The sequence below is a fragment of the Mustela nigripes genome, chromosome 12, assembly GCF_022355385.1.
Source record: "Mustela nigripes isolate SB6536 chromosome 12, MUSNIG.SB6536, whole genome shotgun sequence".
Taxonomy (NCBI): Eukaryota; Metazoa; Chordata; class Mammalia; order Carnivora; family Mustelidae; genus Mustela; species Mustela nigripes.
Window position 1 is genome coordinate 134,041,319 of NC_081568.1, and position 21,812 is coordinate 134,063,130.

General features: G+C 40.5%; 1 protein-coding gene across 8 annotated transcripts in view; it reads right to left on the minus strand.

Moving 5' to 3' along the window:
* The window catches only part of GRAMD2B (GRAM domain containing 2B), a 112,317-nt gene that overhangs the window by 64,933 nt on the left and 25,572 nt on the right, over window positions 1–21,812 (minus strand). For 2 of the 8 annotated variants that reach the window (XM_059418412.1, XM_059418405.1), the window contains exon 1: window positions 5,396–5,633. The exons of the other annotated variants lie outside the window; for them this stretch is intronic. In XM_059418412.1, coding sequence (XP_059274395.1) covers window positions 5,396–5,478 — 83 coding nt within the window. In that variant the 5' untranslated portion in view covers window positions 5,479–5,633. Of the gene's footprint in view, window positions 1–5,395; window positions 5,634–21,812 lie in introns of those variants that run through there. 8 annotated transcript variants of the gene reach the window in all.

Below are 21,812 nucleotides of genomic sequence, written 5' to 3' on the forward strand. Positions count from 1 at the left end.
ATTGCGCAGCAAGCCCCAGACCTTCAACAGCAAAGATGAACATAGCTATGGTTACTGAGAGCTCATGATGTCAGGCAGTAGGGGAAGTGAATTTCTTAATTTCTCATTTAAACATGAAAGCAGGCATCTGTGAAACATCTGACTTAAGTTTTCCCCTTTACAGATGACAAAAGGGAGACTTAGTGGTGCTAAGTAACTGGCCCGGGTCACACTTCAGGAAACAGGAAAAGTTAGATTTCAAATCCTTGTTTCTGGAGCCTACATTCTTAACATCTTTATGAACTACCTTGATAAATCAGTGATCTCCCTGGATAGTACCCTCAAGCCAGAGGACTGATTTGACTCATTAAATCCCTTTCCAAGAACATTTTAGACCAGCACCCTGTTTGATTTTTCTCCATCTTTTTAAACTCCTCTCATTGTTTCACTTTAATAAAATTTTAATGGTTTCTAATGTTAACAGTATTTTATTCTTATTCCAAAGTTTCTATTAAAAAGTATACTAGATAACCTCTCAGAATTGGTGACCTGGAAATTAGAATTTTAGAAAAATGTATACACACGTACACACATGGAAAGAGAGATAACATATAGGCAATATACAATATGGAGATTTTCTTTCTAAATGAGCACTTTGGAAGTTTGGAATTAAACAAGGACTAAGAAATCAAGCTATCCTCAAACATTATTGGTTTTTGCTCCTCTTGCCTCCAAAGCAAGACCACGTCTTAACTCCAACCTTTATTCTGTTTGTATGATAAATGCTTTTGGGGCAGGTCACTTATTTTTACTTGAATTCACTAATGTCAAATATGTTCCTAAAATCTTTACTACTTCTTGCTAATACAAAAGTTTCCTTTTGAGGTAAATGTTTATGTTGTCCACATCCATCCTCTCTTTCTCCATATATATCCAGTTGAATAAATGTCTAGAATTCTTATGTCTCAAATTATTAAAGTATGTTAAAAATAAAAACTGCATTAGAAATATGCTAAATGTGATAAAATTCATTATTTGAAATATGAATCAAGGTAAACTTTTTCCCAGAAATATATCAGTCAATTTAGATCCTTTTTGCAATTCATTGAAAATAACTTAGCTGGGCGCCTGGGTGGCTCAGTCAGTTAAACAACTGTCTTCTGCTCAGGTTATGGTCCCAGGGTCCTGGGATCAGGTCCCACATCAGGCTCCTTGCTCAGCGTGGAGCCAGCTTCTCCCTTTCCCTCTGCCTCTGCCTGTTGTTTCCCCTGCTTGTGCTCTCTCTTCTTCTGTCAAATAAATAAATAAAATCTTAAAAAAAAAACTATGAAAATAACTTAGCATTAATAAATGAGATCCACAAGAGAGTTTATGAAATTGAAGTGTATCTGAGAAAATGTGTGTCAAAAAAGTTAGGTTTGTTACAAATGTCTATACATTGGGAACAGAACATTCAGAATGAAAAAAGTGCTGAAAGGGGAAAACTAGGATCTCAAAAGGAAATATACAGCTAAATTAATGCATTTTGGTGATGAATAAATGTGCAGCCTCACCTCACTGCTAATACAAAGATGAGTAATTAAGTCAAAATTCTTGGGCCGGTACCTAAAAATTCTAACTGCTACAGACAGAAAATTTGATTAAGAAACTTTAAAAGTAAGATTTCCCTGGAAATATTCAAGCAGAATATCATTAAGTAGATTATATACCTTAATTAGAGGGCTGGGTGTCAGCCTCTCTCACTCACTAAGAGACAGTCATTAGAAGAGATTATACATTGGGCACTCTGAGAAAATCAGTAAGAAAAAATATGATGTGAGTCTGCTAATATGTCCTGGATTAGTACGTGAGTTAGTATCTGTTAACAACTTAAAATAGTACTTTGTACATAATAAATGTCCAATAAACATTAACTATTAATTATCAGCAATAATAGTGGCAGCTAAGTTCTCTGGGGTTGATCACATGCATACAAGGTGAGCCCAGATAAGGGAGAGCTACATATGGCCTTTCCTTGCCTAAGGAAATGCTTTCAAGAAAGGAAATTTTTAGTTGACTTGTAGAAGTACACTGAGACAAAGAAAAGAGGGAACTGCTTGAGAAAGGAACAGAGGCGAGGAGGGAATGAAGGGAAACTAACTCAGAAGTACATTTGGCTCATCTGTTTCTTATTCTTCCGCATCCTCACCTTCTAAGTACAGGGCCACTAGTGCAACTGCTTAGCTATAAAGATGTGCATGCTAGTATTAGGAATGAGACTAGTGCATGCTAGTATTAGAAATGGTTTATGTGTGCTCAGATCATGAAAGGCCTGAACTTCTTGGCAGAGGAGAGGAGGTCATGGAGGGCCATCAGAGATTCTGGAATACAGAAGTAGGGATAAAGTATTCAAGTTCAGAACTAGAGTGAGCTGTCCTGGCCTTGAATTTGAGCTGTTCTATGTTAACTAGGCCTCTGCCTAGTTGCTTAACTTCTCAGACCTTCCATGTTCTTATCTGTAAAATGGAGATGACAGTATGTGCCTAATCGTGTATGAAAATGAATGTGAAGGGTTAAGCACCCTGCCTGCCACAAAGCGAGGATTCTCAGTAAGGGCCAGCTATTATCAATTATGAACCTAGGTTCTAGGTGATAAGGGCTTTGTAGGAAGACAAGCCATTCTAACACTAGAGAAGAAAATGTCCATTGGGACACTCGGACTCCAATGACTCTGAGCTTAGTGATAATTAATCTAAGTTACAAAGTTCAAAACCAAGAAGTTAGACTGCGTTTCTAAGCATCAAAATTTTGCTCCTCAAATGATTTCGGATATGTAATAATCATAATGCATGTAACACTGACAATGTATCTACCTCCCTCTTAAAAATCACTCTTATTCCATTACCAAAGCAAGAATTCAAATGCTCAGGAAGTAGAAAGTGTCTAAAGTCTACGATTGACTCAGAAGTGACTACAACAGGCCTAGAAATTACTACTTTGTAACAAACAAAACAAAATAAACAAAAATCTCCATAAACCTAGAAAAATTTACTAAAGAGTGCCAAATGGGCAAACATCCTAACTGTGGAGAGGATTCAGTTATAGGCCAAACTTTTTATAGAACTATCTTGTTCATGGGTTTAATACGGCCAGGGACCCCAATGTCCTCTGAACTTCAGTAATAGATAAATACAGAAATATCTATCTATATATGTATGCGTCTCCTCAACACAGCTCTTGAGTTCCAGAAGGGCAGATACCACAACATCTTCATTCTGTATTCCCCACCATTATGGAGTCAAGAGTAGGTATTCCAATATTTGCTGAACTGAAATGAATTTGTCAAAGTAGGTGTTCCAAACAAAGGTTCGGCTGTTTGGGTTCTTCTGCTTCAATATGGTTAAGATTATCTTCTATAAAATTAGTTTGCCAATATCTGAAGAGTTTTAAGTTAAGAGAATTCATCTAAACAGCTAACAGATTTTCTCAATCTACTAAAACAATATCCTTAACTGAGTAGACTATTGGGAATGTGAAGATGTAAAAATTTAGGAGCTTCTGGGTGGACCTGAATCATTCCGCTTTGTGTAACAGGAATATAACACTGCCTGCGGCGGACTCTTGGACTAGGGGGTCACAGTCCTGGGCTCCAGCCTTATTTGTGCCCCTTAATACTCCTGTCACCTCAAACATCTATCAAGGGCCGTTTAAAATGCTACATATACCTCTTTTTAAGAGAAGCTTATATAAGAATGATTAAGTGCAAAGGAGATAGATGGCCTTTGCTAGTTTACCTTTTTCTTGGGCTTGAACAATTAGAACAGAGTTAGGATTTTATTTTAGGCTAAGAAAACAAAAACATTTTTTAAGGGTTATACCTATGGGATTTTTTTTCCTCAATCAAGTGTCATCTATCATTGAAGAGGAAAGAGTATCAGCTTAAGTTGACAAAGCTGAGAGGCAGAAGAAAGGGTAGCCAAGGAAAGCAGACACTGGAAGAGAACACGACCAAAGCCTTTGAAATAACAAATCAAAGCAGCTAATAAAAGCTATTCTTCTTCCAAAACTTCAGCCCAAACTCTGATACACAGATGGAAGATGCTTTTAAAACACAAGTCTTTATGTGGAACCAGGCTGTGTCATAAAAAAAAATGAGTACATGTTGAAATTAGGCAGATAGAAATCTAACTATTTTTTAGGTGCTGCCCAACAGGTTGGTACCAAAAAAAAAAAAAAATTGAGTTTATTTGTTCATCTTAACATTTATATATTTATCTTAGTATCATCATTTAAAGTTATAGTGATAAAGGGGCCGCTGGGTGGCTCAGTGGGTTAAGCCTCTGCCTTCAGCTTAGGTCATGATCTCAGGGTCCTGGGATCAAGCCCCGAATTGCCTGCTTCCCCCCTTCTCTCTTCCTTGCCTCTCTGCCTACTTGTGAGCTCTGTCAAATAAATAAATAAAATCTTAAAAAAAAAAAAAGTTACAGTGATGTAGAAAAGAAGAGAATAACAAAAGATTCTTTTCATTTTTCAAACAAGAAGGTTTGGGGATAATAACTATGGAAATAATACTTGCAGCTTTTTTAAAAAAGCTATACAGAAAAGATAAAAGAGTTTTATTACAGGAAGCTAATCCTTGTGACCAAAATATTTCAGTTTTCAGTTTCTAAAACCATAGGAGTTTATAGGCCCAACAATGTGCAAATCCTATTATGAACATGGATCCTTTAAGAGGATAGTCAGAACCCAATATTTGAAGGGTTTTATATTATTATATATTCCTGTGCTCCCTCATCCCACTCCTACACCCTCTCTCTCCTCTCTCAAAAAAAAAAAAAAAGTGTTGAAGAAGTTTGTGTCAAGTTCCCAAGCAAAGCCACACAGTCTCTAAGGGGAAAAATAAAGCCTAGTCCAGGTTTTCCACCACTTTCCCCCTCTCTGGAGGGGAAACTCTCTTGAGGGGATGAGAGAACAACACCCTGAAGCTCTGAATCGAACGACAAAACACATCACCGCGACGCTAACGACCAGATGACATCTATGAGGCAACTTCACCTTCCCACACGTCACCAAGAAGTAGGGCAACAGGAACAAATGTGAGCTGCTGCTTCCTGACCGGCCTTAGAGACCTGACGGCTTGTCCCAGACGTCCCTCGGGAACGACCGACCTCCAGTCGTTGCCTTCGGGTCCGATCCCTGGCATCCTCACGGGACTGCAAGTTGCAGCCCACTCCTGACGCACTACCGTGCCTTTTCCTCTAACACAGCATCGGAGAAGGGGAGAAAAAGAGGCGACCCGGCGCCACCGAAAGAATTCAAGCCACAGGGCCGTCCGTCCCCCGCTCAAGTTCCACTCCAAACCGGTCCCCGGCAGAGACGTCTGGCCAGGCAGCGCGCTCTCGGCCGCCGGGGCTGGGTCCCCGCGGAGCATACTCACTGGGCTGAGCCAACTCTGCTCTCTCTCTTCGCGAGCACTTTGGCAGGCTTTGTGTCTTCCACATCTTGCTGTAGTTCGGTCATCGGGGCCGCCTGTGGAGGGCACCTTCAGGCGTTCCCCCCGCGGCTGCCGGCGTCCGGGGCTCAGGCCCTGCGAAGCGCGCCTTTCCCCCGCGCTGTCCCCGCGCGCTCGGGGGCTCGGCGCATCCAGGCCGGCCCGGCGCGGCGGGGCCGCCAACCTGGACACGTCCGGCCCGCGGCGATTGGTCGGCTCAGGCGTGCGAGCCGGGGAGGGAAGGGGCGGGAGGGGGCGGGCCGAAGCCGAGTGACAGCCTCTTGCACCAATCGGGAGGCCCAGGACGCGCTCGAGGAAACCTGTTGAACGAGTCCGGGCTGGGGGGAAGGCAGCTAATTGGCCACGCAGGTGAAACTGCGCCAAACTAGGCTCCGTAGATGTAACCTCGCGATGTGGGGGGCTGTTTGCCTCCCCGACTGGAACCCGGGAGTTTGAGAAGCGGGCGGCCCGGCTGCGGCTCCAGGAAATGGTTACGCCTGCGCGAGGCGCTCTCGCACACAGATGTGCTGTGTGGGCTGGCTTGGGGCCTAGCCTAAATGATTCACACAGGATGTTGCCTCATGGGGGACTGCTCCGTCGAGGCTTCATTAGTAGGTCAGTTGAGTGACAAAGGTAGGGAGACCTGGTTGTCTCTAGGGGTGGTCTGGTGAACCCTTCCCGGGGCTAGCGGCGGGGACGGGATGGGGATGGGGAGGCGTCCTCAAAACCTCCTTGGCAACTCAGCAGGGGCTGTGCCCCCGCCGGGTCCAAGGAATGTCTCTTCTTCCAGCTTTTGGGTGAGGTTTCGAACGTGGTGACTCGATCTGAAGTTTTGCATTTCAAACATCATTTATCGCGCAGGTTTTTTGAGAGCTGCCGTGTTCCAGGTATCGTTCTAAACATGCCCGTATTACACCCAGTGAAGCGTGTGTTGCTGGTTTTCTACTTCTCCAGAGTAGTTGAGAGTAAAGAGTAGTTTTACTTGCTGGAAGCCCACATTGCCTTTCAAACAATGACAAGGGGCAACAGTAGCTCATGACGTGGCTGGGTGGGGGAGCAATCACCAACTCTGTGCTCTTTCTGGGGCTGCAAGTCCTTCATTGTTCTCTTAAAATTGATTTTAGATTTCAGAATAATGACGAAGACTACGGAACCGTAGCGTTCACATGTATGTATGTATATGTGTGCATATATGGTGTGTGTAAAATAAAACACCTACCTTTTCAGATAACTGCAAGGATTTGGGGGATCAAGTCCCTTCCAAAGTTCTCTTCCCCCCCCTCTCCATTTATTAACTATATGATTAGGCTGAAAGAACAAAAGCATCTTTTAGTAGCCCGCTTGCTCCGAAATTGATTCTCTTGACACTTGCAAAATAAAACTCAAAGAAAAATGTTTAGGTAAATTCCATGAGAGTTGGCCTGGTACGTCGTGCGCTCTCTACCTCCAGATTTTTAAAAGATTTATTTATTGGCACACATGCACCCCAATGTTTATAGCAGCAATAGCTACAAGAGCCAAACTATGGAAAGAGCCCAGGTGTACATCAACAGATGAAGGATAAAGATGTGGTGTACGTGTACAGAGAATATTACTCAGCCATCGAAAAGAATGAAACCTTGCCATTTGCAATGACATGGATGGAACTAGAGGGTATTATGCTAGGCGAAATAAGTCAGTCAGAGAAAGACAACTATATGATTTCACTCATCTGTGGAATTTAAGAAAACATGAACACAGGGGAAGGGAAGGAAAAATAAAATATGACGAAATCAGAGAGACAAACCATAAGAGACTCTTAACTGTAGAAAACAAACAGGGTTGCTGGAGGGGAGGTGGATGGGGGGGTTGGAGTAACTAGGTGATGGGCATCAAGGAGGGCACTTGATGTAATGAGCCCTGGGTGTTATATGCAACTGAAGAATCACTAAACTCCCTCTGAAACTAATAATCCACTATATGTAATTAATTGATTTTAAATTAAAAGGAAGAAGATGTTGGTTGAAAAAAAGATTTTTTATTTTAGGGAAAGAGAGAGAGCAAGAGCGGGAGGGCAGAGGGAAAAGGGGAAAGAATCTCAAGCAGACTCCCCGCTCAGTATTTCATTCTTTTCTATGGCTGGGTAATACTCCATTGTATATTCCACATTTGTTGGTCCGTTTACCTGCTGGTGAATAGTTGGGCTATTTCTGCCTTGTTGCTCTTGTGAATAATGCTGTTGTGGACATTGATGTACAAATACCTGTTCGAGTCCCTGCTTTGAATTCTTCCGGGTAAATACCTAGGAGTGGAATTGGTGGTCAGATGGTAGTCACATGCTTAACCATTTGAGAAACCCCAGTCAGGCCCCTTTGGATGCCTGAATAAGGGCAGGTGTTCAAAACTTCCTCAGCATGGGCTTAGAGCTCATTTAGTGAGCACATGAATACCTTAGAACTTGTTCTGTAGTGTGTGGGATGAAGACTTAGAATAATTCAGTCTTAAGTGAGAAAGGAGGGGAGGAGGATGGGTATGTAGGCAGGTAAAGAAAATAGCACATAGGGGAGCCTGGGTGGCTCAGTGGGTTAAAGCCTCTGCTTTCAGCTCAGGTCATGATCCCAGAGTCCTGGGATCGAGCCGCACATCAGGTTCTTTGCTCAGCGGGGAGCCTGCTTCCTCCTCTCTCTCTGCCTGCTTCTCTGCCTATTTGTGATTTCTGTCTGTCAAATAAATAAATAAAATCTTTTAAAAAAAGAAAAGAAGGGGGCGCCTGGGTGGCTCAGTGTGTTAAGCCGCTGCCTTCGGCTCGGGTCATGATCTCAGGGTCCTGGGATCGAGGCCTGCATCGGGCTCTCTGCTCAGCGGGGAGCCTGCTTCCCTCTCTCTCTCTCTGCCTGCCTCTCTGTCTACTTGTGATCTCTTTCTGTCAAATAAATAAATAAAATCTTTAAAAAAAAAAAAAAAAGAAGAAGAAAAGAAGGGGCGCCTGGGTGGCTCAGTGAGTTAAGCTACTGCCTTGGGCTCAGGTCATGATCTCAGGGTCCTGGGATCGAGCCCCACATCGGGCTCTCTGCTCCGCGGGGAGCCTGCTTCCTCCTCTCTCTCTGCCTGCCTCTCTGCCTACTTGTGATCTCTATCAAATAAATAAATAAAATCTTTAAAAAAAAATAAAAAAAGAAAAGAAAATAGCACATGGCCTTTCCTAGAGTGGAGAGGAATTAGAAGGAAGCAAGTAAGGGGTGGCTGGGTGGCTCAGTCATTTAAGTGTTTGCCTTCTGCTCAGGTCAAGATCCCAGGGTCCTGGGATCGAGTTCCATATTGGGATCCTTGCTAATGGGGAGTCCGCTTCTCCCTCTGCCTGCAGCTCCCCTGCTTGTGCTCTCCTTTTCTGTCAAATTAACAAATAAAATTAAAAAAAATAAAAGAGCAAGCAAAAAATATTATTTTACATAATAATATTTGCCTAGGTTTAAAAGACATTGTCAAACAGCTTCCTAATTTGTTTATTCATGGAGCTATTTTACAATAAAATGGAATGCAGTATTTAAAAAGTAGTAGTGGCAAACATTAGGGGAAATTTCACTGTAGTATGACAAAACTGAGACCTGAGTGTATGCCTACTATATATTTTACGGGGCTCTTTGATTTTCTCTAATAAAATACCCTTTACTTTTCTTCCTCCTAGCCTTTCGGAACATCATTTCTTGTTCCTAATATCAAAGAGGAGTTCTAGCTGTTACTTTTTCCAGTTACTGAACCATGTCCAGTAGAAAATGCCTAATCCATCACCTTTCAGGAGGTAGGAGACTTCTACTTAACAGCTTGGAGTATTGATCGAAATTGTTGTCTTTTTGATGTTGATCAGATACATACACTGTACATAGGTCCATAGTCTCAGTGGCAGAGTTCAAATATGAGCTTGGAGATTTGAGTGGAGATGATGGTGTCATGTAATTACCTAATCTGCTGGATGATGTTTGAGTCAAGTAATTACCTAATTTATACCACGTGGCAGGCTATGTACTTATTAACCAATATAGGTACATATCAAGTGTCATCACATGCTTGGGATTTTGTGCCTGTTGTCTGAGGACAAAAGGTGGCTGATGCTCTTATCAAGGTATAACTTGTAATAATTTAACTATGCATAATATTCAATATATTAGTGTCCTGAGTCAAAGAATTTCATGAGCACCGATCAGACCACTCCTGTTTTCAATTTAAATTCAATATCCAAAGGAGAAAATGGGAAAACACAGAGTTCAGCAGCGAGCCCTATGGTGACACTGAAGAATTTGATTTTAAAACTTCTAAATAGAGTTTTAAGAATGAAAGTTGAGAAGCATTATATGAAGGGGATCTTTACTGATATGAAAGGCAATTTCCTGATGAGTACAGCTATTAAAATTGCAATGGAAAGCTATAGTATGGCATGAAATCTCATACTCTATAGGCTTTTGAAAATAATATAAAGAAAAATCACATAGAATGGTTGTAAACCAGTATTTTCCAAGTCAGGTTATACTGCATATGGGAAAATTTGAAGTAGTCTTTTCCTTTCTCTTAGGGATGAAGCACCAACTAAGCTTAGCACCCGTGTTTAGAGAAATGGACAAAATGGTAGGGGCTTGCTACGATAGGAATAGGTGGTGGTTGGCACACACTAGGATTAAGTCTGATTCTATGAGAAAGCAAAAGCAGTAAAAAACCAACAACAACAACAAAAAAAACACACCTCTTCCAGCCCCATATTATTTAAAAATTAAAATACAAAATGCCCCATAAAGAATACATTAAAATCAATCCCGAAGTTTTAAAGTATATGTCTATTTTTTATATGGTTAATGTCACGGATCACATGTGAGGTAAGGAGGCCTCTGAGACCATACCTTATTGTGGTTTTCACATTAGGTTCTGGAGGAGTCAGCTGGATGGTTTGAACTAGAGAGCGGGGGAGCTGGTGATTGAAGGTAGGTCTTATGACACCAGCCTCCCTCTTCCCACCACTCAGAAACACAGCCTCTCCTGCCTCTGCTAGGCCCCTCTCACTTTATCTCTCTCGTGTGTTTGTGTTCTATATTGGGTTCTACTTCAGGGAGGGGGAAAGGGTTGCCTGCCACACACTAAACAAAATTGAAAAGTAAAATCTGCAGTCATTTTTGAGAGAAGAGCCTGAGCTTCAGAGGGTGTAGGGACTCGGCCAAGATGACAGTGATTCACCTGAGGATGAAGATGCAACTTTCCTGACTTTGGGTGGTTGTAGGGGTGAAGAAGAACGGACAGGGCAAAACCAAATTTCATTAATGGCAGAGACGCACACCTTACTGGAGAGTGTGTGTGAAGGAAAGCCAAAGGACACTGACACATCTGTAATGTTGGCAGGGAAGGAAATGTTTGAACCTAGAGCTGTCTTTGGTGGCTGCCCTTTGGAGTTATCTATTGCTGCATAACTACCTCAAGGCTTGTGGCTTAAAATAGTTATTTATTATTTCTGCTCTTGGTGCAGTGGACCCTCAGCTGGAGGGTTCTCACTAGAGGTCTCTCACGTAGTCGGCATCAGATGGTGCCTGGGTTTGGAGTACCATCTGAAGACTCAGTTGAGTTTCAGGTATACTCCTATGTCTGGTGCTTCAGCTGGGATGGCTAGAACAGGTGGGGACTAGCTGAGCATTTTGTCTCCCTCCATGGCCCACCACATGGCTATCCTGGGCTTCCTTACAACATGGCCATCTCAGTATATGTAGATTTCTAACTTGGTGGCTGGCTTCTCCAGGATACGTGTTGTATAAGGCTAAGGGAGAGTCTGCAAGGCTTCTTATGTGATAACCTTGGATGTTAGGCGGCTTCACCTCTGCTGCTTTCTCATGGTCAAGGATGAGCTATAAGGCCGCCCCACATTCAAGGTGTGAATAACAGGAGTGCATTTCACTGGGGACCACCTCTGGAGATGGGCTACCACAGTGCAGATAATAGATGAGGCCCTCTGAGTTTAGATACTTTGTCAATGTGGATGTGGGTGAATGAGCATTTCTAACAGCACTGTTCTAAATGCATGAGATATACAAGTGAACAATACAGGCAAAACCCATGGTGTTTGGTGGGTCTTGCATTCTAGTGGAGGAACTGAAAATGAGAAACATAAGCACATAAAGAACACAGTTTCAACAGAGGGGAGGTACAAACAAAATAAAATCGAAAACAATGGAGAATGAGGGAGGCCCATTTTACATAGGAAGCCCAGGGAAGCCTCGTTGAGAGGTGATGTGTCAGATTGGAAAGAGGGGAAGGAGGGAGCATGGGAAGTCTGGGTGCAAAGTTTGGCAGCCAGTGGAGAGAGCATGAGTAAAGGTGTTGAGGCAAGTCTGAGCTCAGCACATTCTAGGGACAGTCAGAAGGCCCCTGTTCTCTACTCTGTCTGGAGTAAAAGGAGGGAAGAGAAGGTTGGTGGGAGGTGATCTCTGAGTGATACTATCTTCTCTGTCCATTTGTTTTTTTTAATCTGTCCTCTTTCTTGAGATTGGAATCTTCCCCAAAACAACTTGGGTGTTGTGTCTGCCACTCCATCCACAACACCTGGTTCCTATTAGTTGCTCAATAAATATGTGTTGAATGAATGAAGGAATTACTGGGTCGTTGTTTCCAACCAGTGTTGTTCAACCATGATTTTCTGGAACTCTAGGGAACCTGAAATGTTCTTTTCTTTTCGTTTCTTTTTGTTTCTCTTCTTTTCTTTTCGTTTTGGAATTTGCAGGGAAAAAAGAGAGTGAATGAAAAAAGAAATTGAGGGGTGCCTGGGTGGCTCAGTGGGTTAAACCTCTGCCTTCGGTCAGGTCATGATCCCAGGGTCCTGGCATCAAGCCCCACATTGGGCTCACTGCTTGACAGGGAAACTTCTTCCCTTCCTCCCTCTGCCTGCCTCTCTGCCCACCTGTGATCTCTGTTCTGTCAAATAGATAAATAAAATCTTTAAAAAAGAAAAAAGAAATTTAACTCAAATTCCACCCCCCAAGACCTCCAACTAAAAAAAGAAAAGTAGCTTATGCTACTTATCACTTGTCTGCTAGTGGATGGCAAGTGTTTCAAAGGGGTCAGAGAGGTCCCATGACTCCCAGATGGTCTGGCTCCAAAGTATGTCCAAGAATCACTGTTTATAATCCACAGGCAGTGATTTAAAGTTAGGGAATCTTTCATGTTTTCTTAGAGAAACATTCATACAGCAACTTCCTTTCCTTGTTGTGGGAACTAATGATCATGTCATGCTTATGAGGACTTATCTTTCCCTGCGCCTTGGTTTTACATGCTCTCTTTTCCTGCCTGGGAAATGTTCTGACGATGTAGTTTGCATGGTGCAGTGAATACATTGGAATCAGTTAATACTTAATTATTCAAGGAGTTTCTGCATGTTACTTTTTTTCTTTATATCACCTATTGCACACTTTTTTTTTTTTTACAATTTTCATTCTGTTTTACATACTTTTCACGTTATTCCTTTTTGACAATTCCTATTAGCATTTTGTTGTCTTTTCTTCTAATTTGTATTCTAATAGTATTCATTTTTTAAAAAGATTTTATTTATTTATTTGACACAGAGAGAGAGATCACAAGCAGGCAGAGAGGCAGGCAGAGAGAGAGAGGGAAGCAGGCTCCCTGCTGAGCAGAGAGCCTGAAGTGGGGCTCGATCGCAGGACCCTGAGATCATGATCTGAGCCGAAGGCAGAGGCTTTAACCCACTTAGCCACCCAGGCACCCCAATAGTATTCATTTTTAAGAATTATTTAACAAACAAGAAAGCAAAAGAGGAATGGGGAGAAGTGAATACAGAAAACACCTCAGGCAAATAAGAACGTTTTTCTATTTCCCTCAAGTAACCACAGCTTTTACTTTGGTTTTGTTTAAATTTTATAAACAGACCCTTCATTTGAGGTAGATTGTGCAGTCTGTCCTTCTTTCCTTCCTTCCTTCCCTCCTTCCTTCCTTCTTTACTTCCAACCTGGTTTGGTTTTTGTTTTGTTTTGTTTTGTTTTGTTTTTTGCATGTGCCAAGCTATATTCCATGTGAAGGAGATGTAAAAATAAAGAAGTACCTCTGTGCTATAAGGGAGTTCATTGTCCACAGGGAAAGAGTTCAATAAGTGGTTATTTACAAGATACATATACACAGAACTTGAATCCAAACCTATCACAATTCTATATCACAACCAGACACTTGGTTCAGACAATAGGGTAGCTGATGGTGGGAAGGGGCAGGGGATGGCTATGGGATGCTTCACGTTCTTCTGTTTTGGGTCACACACAAGTCATACCCAGTCCCCACCTAACCCCCTTACATATCCACACAACTTGTTGAAAGGCAGTAGGCTGGAAGTCAGAACTGGGCCCTAGTCCAGGCAGTGTGCTTTGTGCTGGAATGTGCATCTATTAATGGAATACAGCATTGAAGTAAGAGAATGCTGGCCTCAAAGAAAGCACTCTAGACCTCATGCTTCCAGCTGTATCACTTTTTGTCTTATAGAGACTAAAAGAGGGAAGGGGGAAGAAACTGCTTTACACAGAAATGTTGGAAGTACCTATTGTGGAATGACAGTTTTAAATAAATTTCATGAGGGAAGAGTGCTTATTAAAATCTATTCACTTGGCAAACTAAGTGCATTTACCTTCTTCCTATAGGGCTTTCTGCTTCTTTGTATGGGCTTCTACCTTTAAAAGCATAGCAGATGAAAACAGAATGTTTCCCTGTATGTTGCGATCACAGGCTGACCAAAATCAGAATTTATTCTATTTCTAGTAGAGTAGTAGTCAAAGTAATAAAAGTTCATCTTTCCTATTTATCAAAAAATAAATAATAAGCTCTTCAGTAAAACACACATTAGCGGGAGATTCAGACATTGGAAATGCTTGGTCCTATTTAATCCCAAGCCTCCAGATTTCTAGAAAATGTATAAATTAGTAGTAGGTACTACAAAGAAGCAGGAGGTGAGAGCAGGTGGCTGTGGTCTTGATGCCTGGCTTCTCAGTTGCACTTCTCATGTGGTCCTACAGAATTTGCTCTTTTGCCCCTTCTTTCTGAGGGATTGTCCGTGGTCTCCTTTCAGGAAATAGCCCTCCTTGTTTGAACTCCTTCAGGGAATTGTCCTGTGGCAAAAGAGTCTCAGCAGGGGAGGGGTGGTCATGAGGAGAGGTCAAGTGATTGAGATTTGGACTGATCTAAGAGTCCTAATATGCACTTGACCACCTTGGGCACCTGGCTTACCTCCTATAAACCTCCATTTGCTCATCTGGGGGAAAAAACAGAAATATCAGTAGTATCTATGTTATAAGATCACTTGTAAATTTAGAAAGCTTATATATGTAAAGGAATTAGTAAAGTATTCCAGGTACCTAGTAAGCACTCAGTTCATTTAAACTATTGATTGTCATCATATTATTATTACTGACCAGAATAATATTTTAACTACCCTCCCTTATATCATCAGCTGTCAGTATTTAATGAAAACCCACAGTGTGTGGAGTATTATGTTGTATGCAAGAAGGCATCACTAAAGCTGTAGAAGGTGTAACATCTCTTCCCCTCTGAGTTCTCAGCCCTCTTCAAGCTGATACCTGTATCAGAAGCTAAGGCTCCATCCTTAGATCAGTGATATCGATATGTTTAGCTTACTAGATCTCATCTGTAATTTCTCATATGTCCTGGGTTTTTTTCCCCTCTCAAATATCTTTGCCACCATAAAAGTTTTAGTTTAATAGTATAGAAGTCATTGGATTTAAGAGGTAATTAATAGGAATTCTGAGGCTTATGGAGGCTTATCAGAGCTAGGATGACTGAACATTCTCATTTGTTTGAGAGAGTCCTGATTTATTCCCACTATTATGGCTTATTTATAGTAGGGTCCCCTTTTTAAAGGTATCCCTGTTTGGAAAACTTATTGACAGGTAATCTACAGTTGGATCAAACTAAAATATTGTATTAGCTCAGGTGTTTAGATTAAGCAGGAACTCTTGGATTTGATTGCTTTGCTGCCTGGTAGAATACCCTCTGTCACTCATTGTATTCCCAAATTTTACTAAATGACCTGACACTTACCAGAACAAATGTGTTGAAAAAAATGTTTTCAGACTATAGTGCTATGAAACCTGAAGTCAAATATAAGCAAAATTTGGAAAGCCCACAAATACGTGGAGGTTAAAGGACATCCTATTAAATAATGTAGGGGTTAACCAGGAAATTAAATAAGAAATACAAAAGTAATTGGAAGCAAATGAAAATGAAAACATGACAGTCCAAAGCCTTTTGGATGCAGCAAAGGCAGTCCTAAGAAGCAAGTATATTGCAATAGGTCTGCAAGAGAAGTCTCAAATACATGACTTAACAATACACCTAAGGGAGCTAGAAAAGGAGGAGCACATAAAGCCTAAAGCCAAAAGAAGAAGGGAAATGATAAACATTAGAGCAGAAGTAAATGATACAGAAACAAACAAAAAACAAAGAAGTAGAACAGATCAATGAAACTGAGAGCTGATTCTTTGGAAGAATTAATGAATTTGATAACTCCATAGCTAGACTTAACAAAAAGAAAAGAGAAAGCACCAACTCAATAAAAATCACAAATGAAAGAGGAGAGATTACAACCAACACCACAAAAATAGAAGTATAAGAGAATACTATGAAAAATTATATGCTAGCAAACTGTGCAATCTGGAAGAAATGGACAAATTCCTACAAACCTGCAAACTACCAGCTGAAACAGGAAGAAATAGAAAATTTGAACAGACCCATAAACAGCAAAGAAATTAAATCAGTAATTAAAAATTTCCCAACAAACAAAAGTCCAGGGCCAGATGGCTTCCCAGGGCAATGCTGCCAGACATTTCAAGAAGAATTAATACCTATTCTCAAACAGTTCCAAAAAATAGAAATGGAAGGAAAACTTCCAAAGTCTTTCTATGAATCCAACATGACTTTGATTCCAAAACTGGACACAGACCCCACTAGAAGGGAGAATTATAAGCCAATATCCCTGATGAACATGGGTGCAAAAATTCTCAACAAGATATGAGCAAATTGAATCCAACAGTACTTTGAAAGAATTATTCACCGTAGTCAAGTGGGATTTATTCCTGAGTTGCACAGATGGCTCAATAGTCATAAATCAATCAACATGAGACACCACATTAACCAAAGAAAGGATAAGGACCATATAATCCTCTCGATAGATGGGGAAAAAGCATTTGACAAAATATAGCATCCATTCTTTTTTCTTTTTTTTCTATTATTTTTTTTTTTAAGACTTTATTTATTTATTTGTCAGAGAGAGACACACCGAGAGAGGGAACACAAGCACGGGGAGTGGGAAAAGGAGAAGCAGGCTTCCTGCCTTGGAGCAGGGAGCCCAATGCAAGACTCAATCCCAGGACCCTGAGATCATGACCCGATCCAATGGATGCTCCTGTAGCATCCATTCTTGATAAAAACCCTCAGCAAAGTAAGGATAGATGGAACATACGTCAACATCATAAAGGCCAAATATGGAAGACCCATAGCTAATATCACCCTCAAAGGGGAAAATCTGAGAGCTTTTCCTCCAAGTTCAGGAACAAGTCAGAGATATCCACTCTTACCATTACTATTTAACAGAGTACTGGAAGTCTTATCCTCAGCAGTCAAAGAACAAAAAGAAATAAGAGATATCCTAATAATAAGGAAGATGTCAAACTCTCACTATTTCCATCAAATAGAAAACCTAAAACACTCCACCCAAAATTTGCTAGTACTAATATGTGAATTCAGTAAATTCACAGGATATAAAATCAATGTACAGAAATTTGTGGCATTTTTATATAATAATAACAAAGCAGCAGAAAAAGAAATGAAGGAATCTACTCCATTTACAATAACCATAAGATACCTAGGAATAAACCTAACTAAAAAGGTAAAAGATCTGTACACTAAAAACTATAGAACATTTATAAAAGAAATTGAGGAGGACACAAAGAAATGGAAAAGCATTCCATGCTCATGGATTGGAAGAACAAACATTGTTAACATGTCTATCCAATGAAAGCAATCTATACATTTAATGTAATCCCTATCAAATTACCACCAGCATTTTTGCAGCCTTAGAACAAACAATCCTAAAATTAGTATGGCACCAAAAAAGAGCCTGAATAGCCAAAACAATCCTGAGAAGAAAAAAAAAAAAAAGCAGAGCTGGAGGCGTCATGATTCCAGACTTGCAGCTACATTTCAAAGCGGTGGTGATTAAGACAGTATGGTACTGGTGCAAAAACAGACACAGATCAGTGGAATAGAATAGAAAACCCAGAAATGGACCCACAAATATATGGATAACTAATCTCCAAGAAAGCAGGACAGAATATCCAATGAAAAAAAGACAGTCTCTTCAACAAATGGTGTTGGGAAAATTGGACAACCGCATGCATAAGATTGAAACTGGACTACTTTCTTATGTCACACACAAAAATAAATCCAAAGTGGTTGAAAGACTTAAATGTGACACAGGAAACCACAAAAATCCTAAAGAACACAGGCAGCAAGCTCTTTGACCATGGCCATAGCAACTTCTTACTAGATACATCACTGGAGGCAAGGGAAACAAAAGCAAAAATGAACTATTAGGACTTCATCAAGAAAAAAACCTCTGTACAGCAAAGGAAACAATTAACAAAACTAAATGGCAACCTAGGGAATGGGAGAAGATATTCACAAATGACATATCTAATAAAGGGTTAGTATCCAAAATCTATACAGAACTCACCAAACTCAACACCCCAGAAACAAATAATCCTGTTAAGAAATTCTGTTAAGAAGGTATGAGTAGACATTTTTCTAAAGAAGACATCCAGATGGCTAACAGACACATGAAAACATGTTCAGCATCACTCATCATCAGGGAAATAGAAATCAAAACCATGATGAGATACCACTTCACACCTGTCAGAATGGCTACAAATAACAACACAAGGAACAGCAGGTGTTGGCAAGGATGTGGAGAAAGGGGAGCCCTCTTGCTCTGTTGGTGGGAATGCAAACCAGTGCAGCCATTCTGGAAAACAGTATGGAGGTTCCTCAAAAAGTTAAAAGTAGAATTACCCTACGTTCTTGCAGTTATACCACTAGGTATTTACCCAAAGGATACAAAAATACAGATTTGAAAGGGTGCCAATGTTTATAACAGCATCATGTTAAATAAACATTGCATGCCAATGTTTATAACAGCATCATCCACATTAGCCAAACTATGCAAAGAGCCTAAATGTCCATCAACTGATGGATAAAGAAGATGTGGTGTGTGTATGTTTGTGTATAGTCCATTGCACATATATATTACTCACCCATCAAAAAGAATGAAATCTTGGGATGCCTGAGGGACTCAGTCATTTAGGCGTCTGCCTTTGGCTCAGGTCATGATCCCAGAGTCCTGGGATTGAGTCCCAAATCAGGCTCTTTGCTCAGTGTGGAGCCTGCTTCTCCCTCTGCCTGGTACTCCTCTTGCCTTTGCTCGCTTGCTCTCTCTCTCTGGCAAATAAATAAAATCTTTTAAAAAAGAGATTGAAATCTTGCCATTTGCAATGATGTGGATGAATCTAGAGTATATTATGCTAAGTGAAATAAGTCAAATACCATATGATTTCACTCATATGGGGGAACTTAAGAAACAAAACAGGTGGACGTTTGGGCAGGGGAAAAAAGAGAAAAAAGGTGGGAGGGAAACAAACCATAAGAAACTCTTAATGATAGAGAACAAACAGGATTGCTAAAGAGGAGATGGGCAGGAGGATGGGTTAAACGAGTGATGGGTACTAAGGAGGACACTTATCATGAGCACTGGGTGTTGTATATGTAAGTGATGAACCACTGAATTCTATTCTTGAAACCAACATTGCACTGTATGTTAATGAACTAGGATTTAAATCAAAATTTGAAAAGAAATGTATTGCAAAAAAAGAAATGTATGCAAGAATGTCAAATTATCACAGTTAGAAAAAAACCTCAAAGTTCATGCTCTGTTGATATCAAATGGGAGGCACGTCTGTGTACAATGGATGGCTTCATGATCCAATCAAGAGTATGGTCCTAAGTGACTCATGGTTATTACCTATCTTGGCTTGGCTAACCGCAAAGCAGAATTTGAGTCACTAATGAGTCATTCTTATTGACATGGAGTTTGCAAACAATCTGGCTTAATTCTCCTTAATTCTCCTCTTAATGCTTTCCTTAATCATTTTCCTCTAGAAAAAAAAAAAAAATAGGTCATTTGACTCTTCCGGAATAAGAACGTCCCAGGCTGTGGCTTTCAGTTTATCATCCAGGGAGCGAGTTCCTTAGAGCCTTGAGATTTTCTGGTTACTAAACTGCCTGTGAGTAGTTTTTATGGTGAAAAACTCTAGCACACACCAGAAGACACAAACCTCTTTACTTTTTCATTGATCATTGCCTATTTTTGTTACAGTGCTGAACTAGGAAGTGTAGATAGAGGTTACCTTTTGGTATCTGCAAGGGGGTTGGGAACGTTCAGGAGTGCTGAAAATGTTCTATATGTTGATCTGGGAGATAGTTACTTAGGTGTGTGCCTATGTAAAAATTCATTGAATGTACACTTAAGATTGGTGTACTTTAATATATGTAAGTTAAACCTTAGCTTAAAAAGACATTAAAAAGGGAAGAAAAGTCTCTTGAGCCACCACTGGTTAAAAAAAATGTATTCTGAGTTAATGAAAGAAGAAGTAAAAGCTCTGTTTATATATTCTTTTTTCTCTTGGATATCAATAAGGTCTCCATCTTTTCTAGAGTATGCATCTTGATCTCTATCTTTACTCGATCTTTGAAAACAAAGCTTTAAATTATGGCAGGTGTTTTTAGATAGGACTTTATTGTCCACTTCCTTTCACATTTATTTTAGTATGTAACATTACAAAGGTTTTCATTCTTTCAGCTATGCACTTTTGCATGACTTGAGGAATGCTGAAAGCTTCCTAGGCCATATGAATCATAACTTATAAATAGCACGTGTGTGTCTTCACCTCTTGGTTTCCAGTTGATCATGTGACTGTTCAGTAAGGTAGTTGAGTTGTACAAGGAAAGAGATCAAGAGAAGGACAAAGTATTTTAATATAAAATGGATGCATTGCAAATTAAAACCTTGCAGATATTTTGGCAAACATTTCATAGCCTCAAATATTCTATCTTTTATTTTTTAATCTCCCTCCAAAGGGTATTCTACTAACGTGTGTCCAGTTGCATATCCAGGTCCCTCATCTAAGGTATAAGGGAGTTCAAGAACTGAGATTTTTATGCCACTGAAGAAAAGGAAGGGGGGAAGTAGAGACTAAATTTAATCGACTGTCCCCTGTGTGCCAGGCACTGTGTGTCGATTACTGAATCTCTACAACAACCTTATGAAGATTATCCCAGTGCAACAATGACAAAAACTAAGATTCAGTAAAGGTGCACAAATCTCCTAATGTCACATGGCTGTTATTGACTCATTTTCTTCCAAAGCTTGCTCTTTATGTACTGTTTCTGGTGATGTCACTGATGTCACAAGAGGTGACATATTGAGTTCTGAAGTGATAAAAAGATTCAAAGGAACCCAAGAGAGAAACTCATCAGTCTAACTCAGAGATAAGGCAACAAAGCCTAGGGACCCAGTTATTTTGTGGGAGGTTATATTGTGTTCATTGAGGCACCATAAAGCTCAATTGCCCTTTCCTCTTGGAAGCTCCCATTTCTCTCCCCAACTCCCTACCTCATCCTGCCCCCATAACTCACAACAGACAGAATTAGCATCATTTGCATGCTATACTGTGTGGTGGGCATCTGGAGCCTGGGTTTAAGTCACTAACATACCACTTAGGAGCTGTGTGACATTAGGTAAGTTACTCAGCCTCTCTGAGCTTCAGTTTTTTCACTAAAATAGCAGAATAATAGTACCTGTCTCATAGATTATGATAATTAAATGAAATAAAACATGGAAACCCCTTTAGAATGGGGTGTGGCATGTAGTGGATGTCTTGGGAGTATTAATGATTGCCTTTAGTTATTATGCTGCACAATACTCTATTTATGGTTATATGTACCTGCCCAAGGAGATGGAGGTGATATGCTGTACATCTTTGTAATCCTCCCTTCAGTGCCAAGATTAGTGTCTCATAATTGGAAACACTGAACAAAGGCCTACTGGGTTTATTTCACTTTCCTGATTAATGAACTTCCAAATTTTCCATATTGTCCAAATTTCCCCGGTGAAAGACCTCATCAAATACAGAATCCACACCTCCCAGACCTTATTCTGCTACTCTTGAGGATCCTGAATATGGCTTTCCAGGCTGGCATTTCCACCCCCTGGGAGTTCTCATTGTATTTAAAA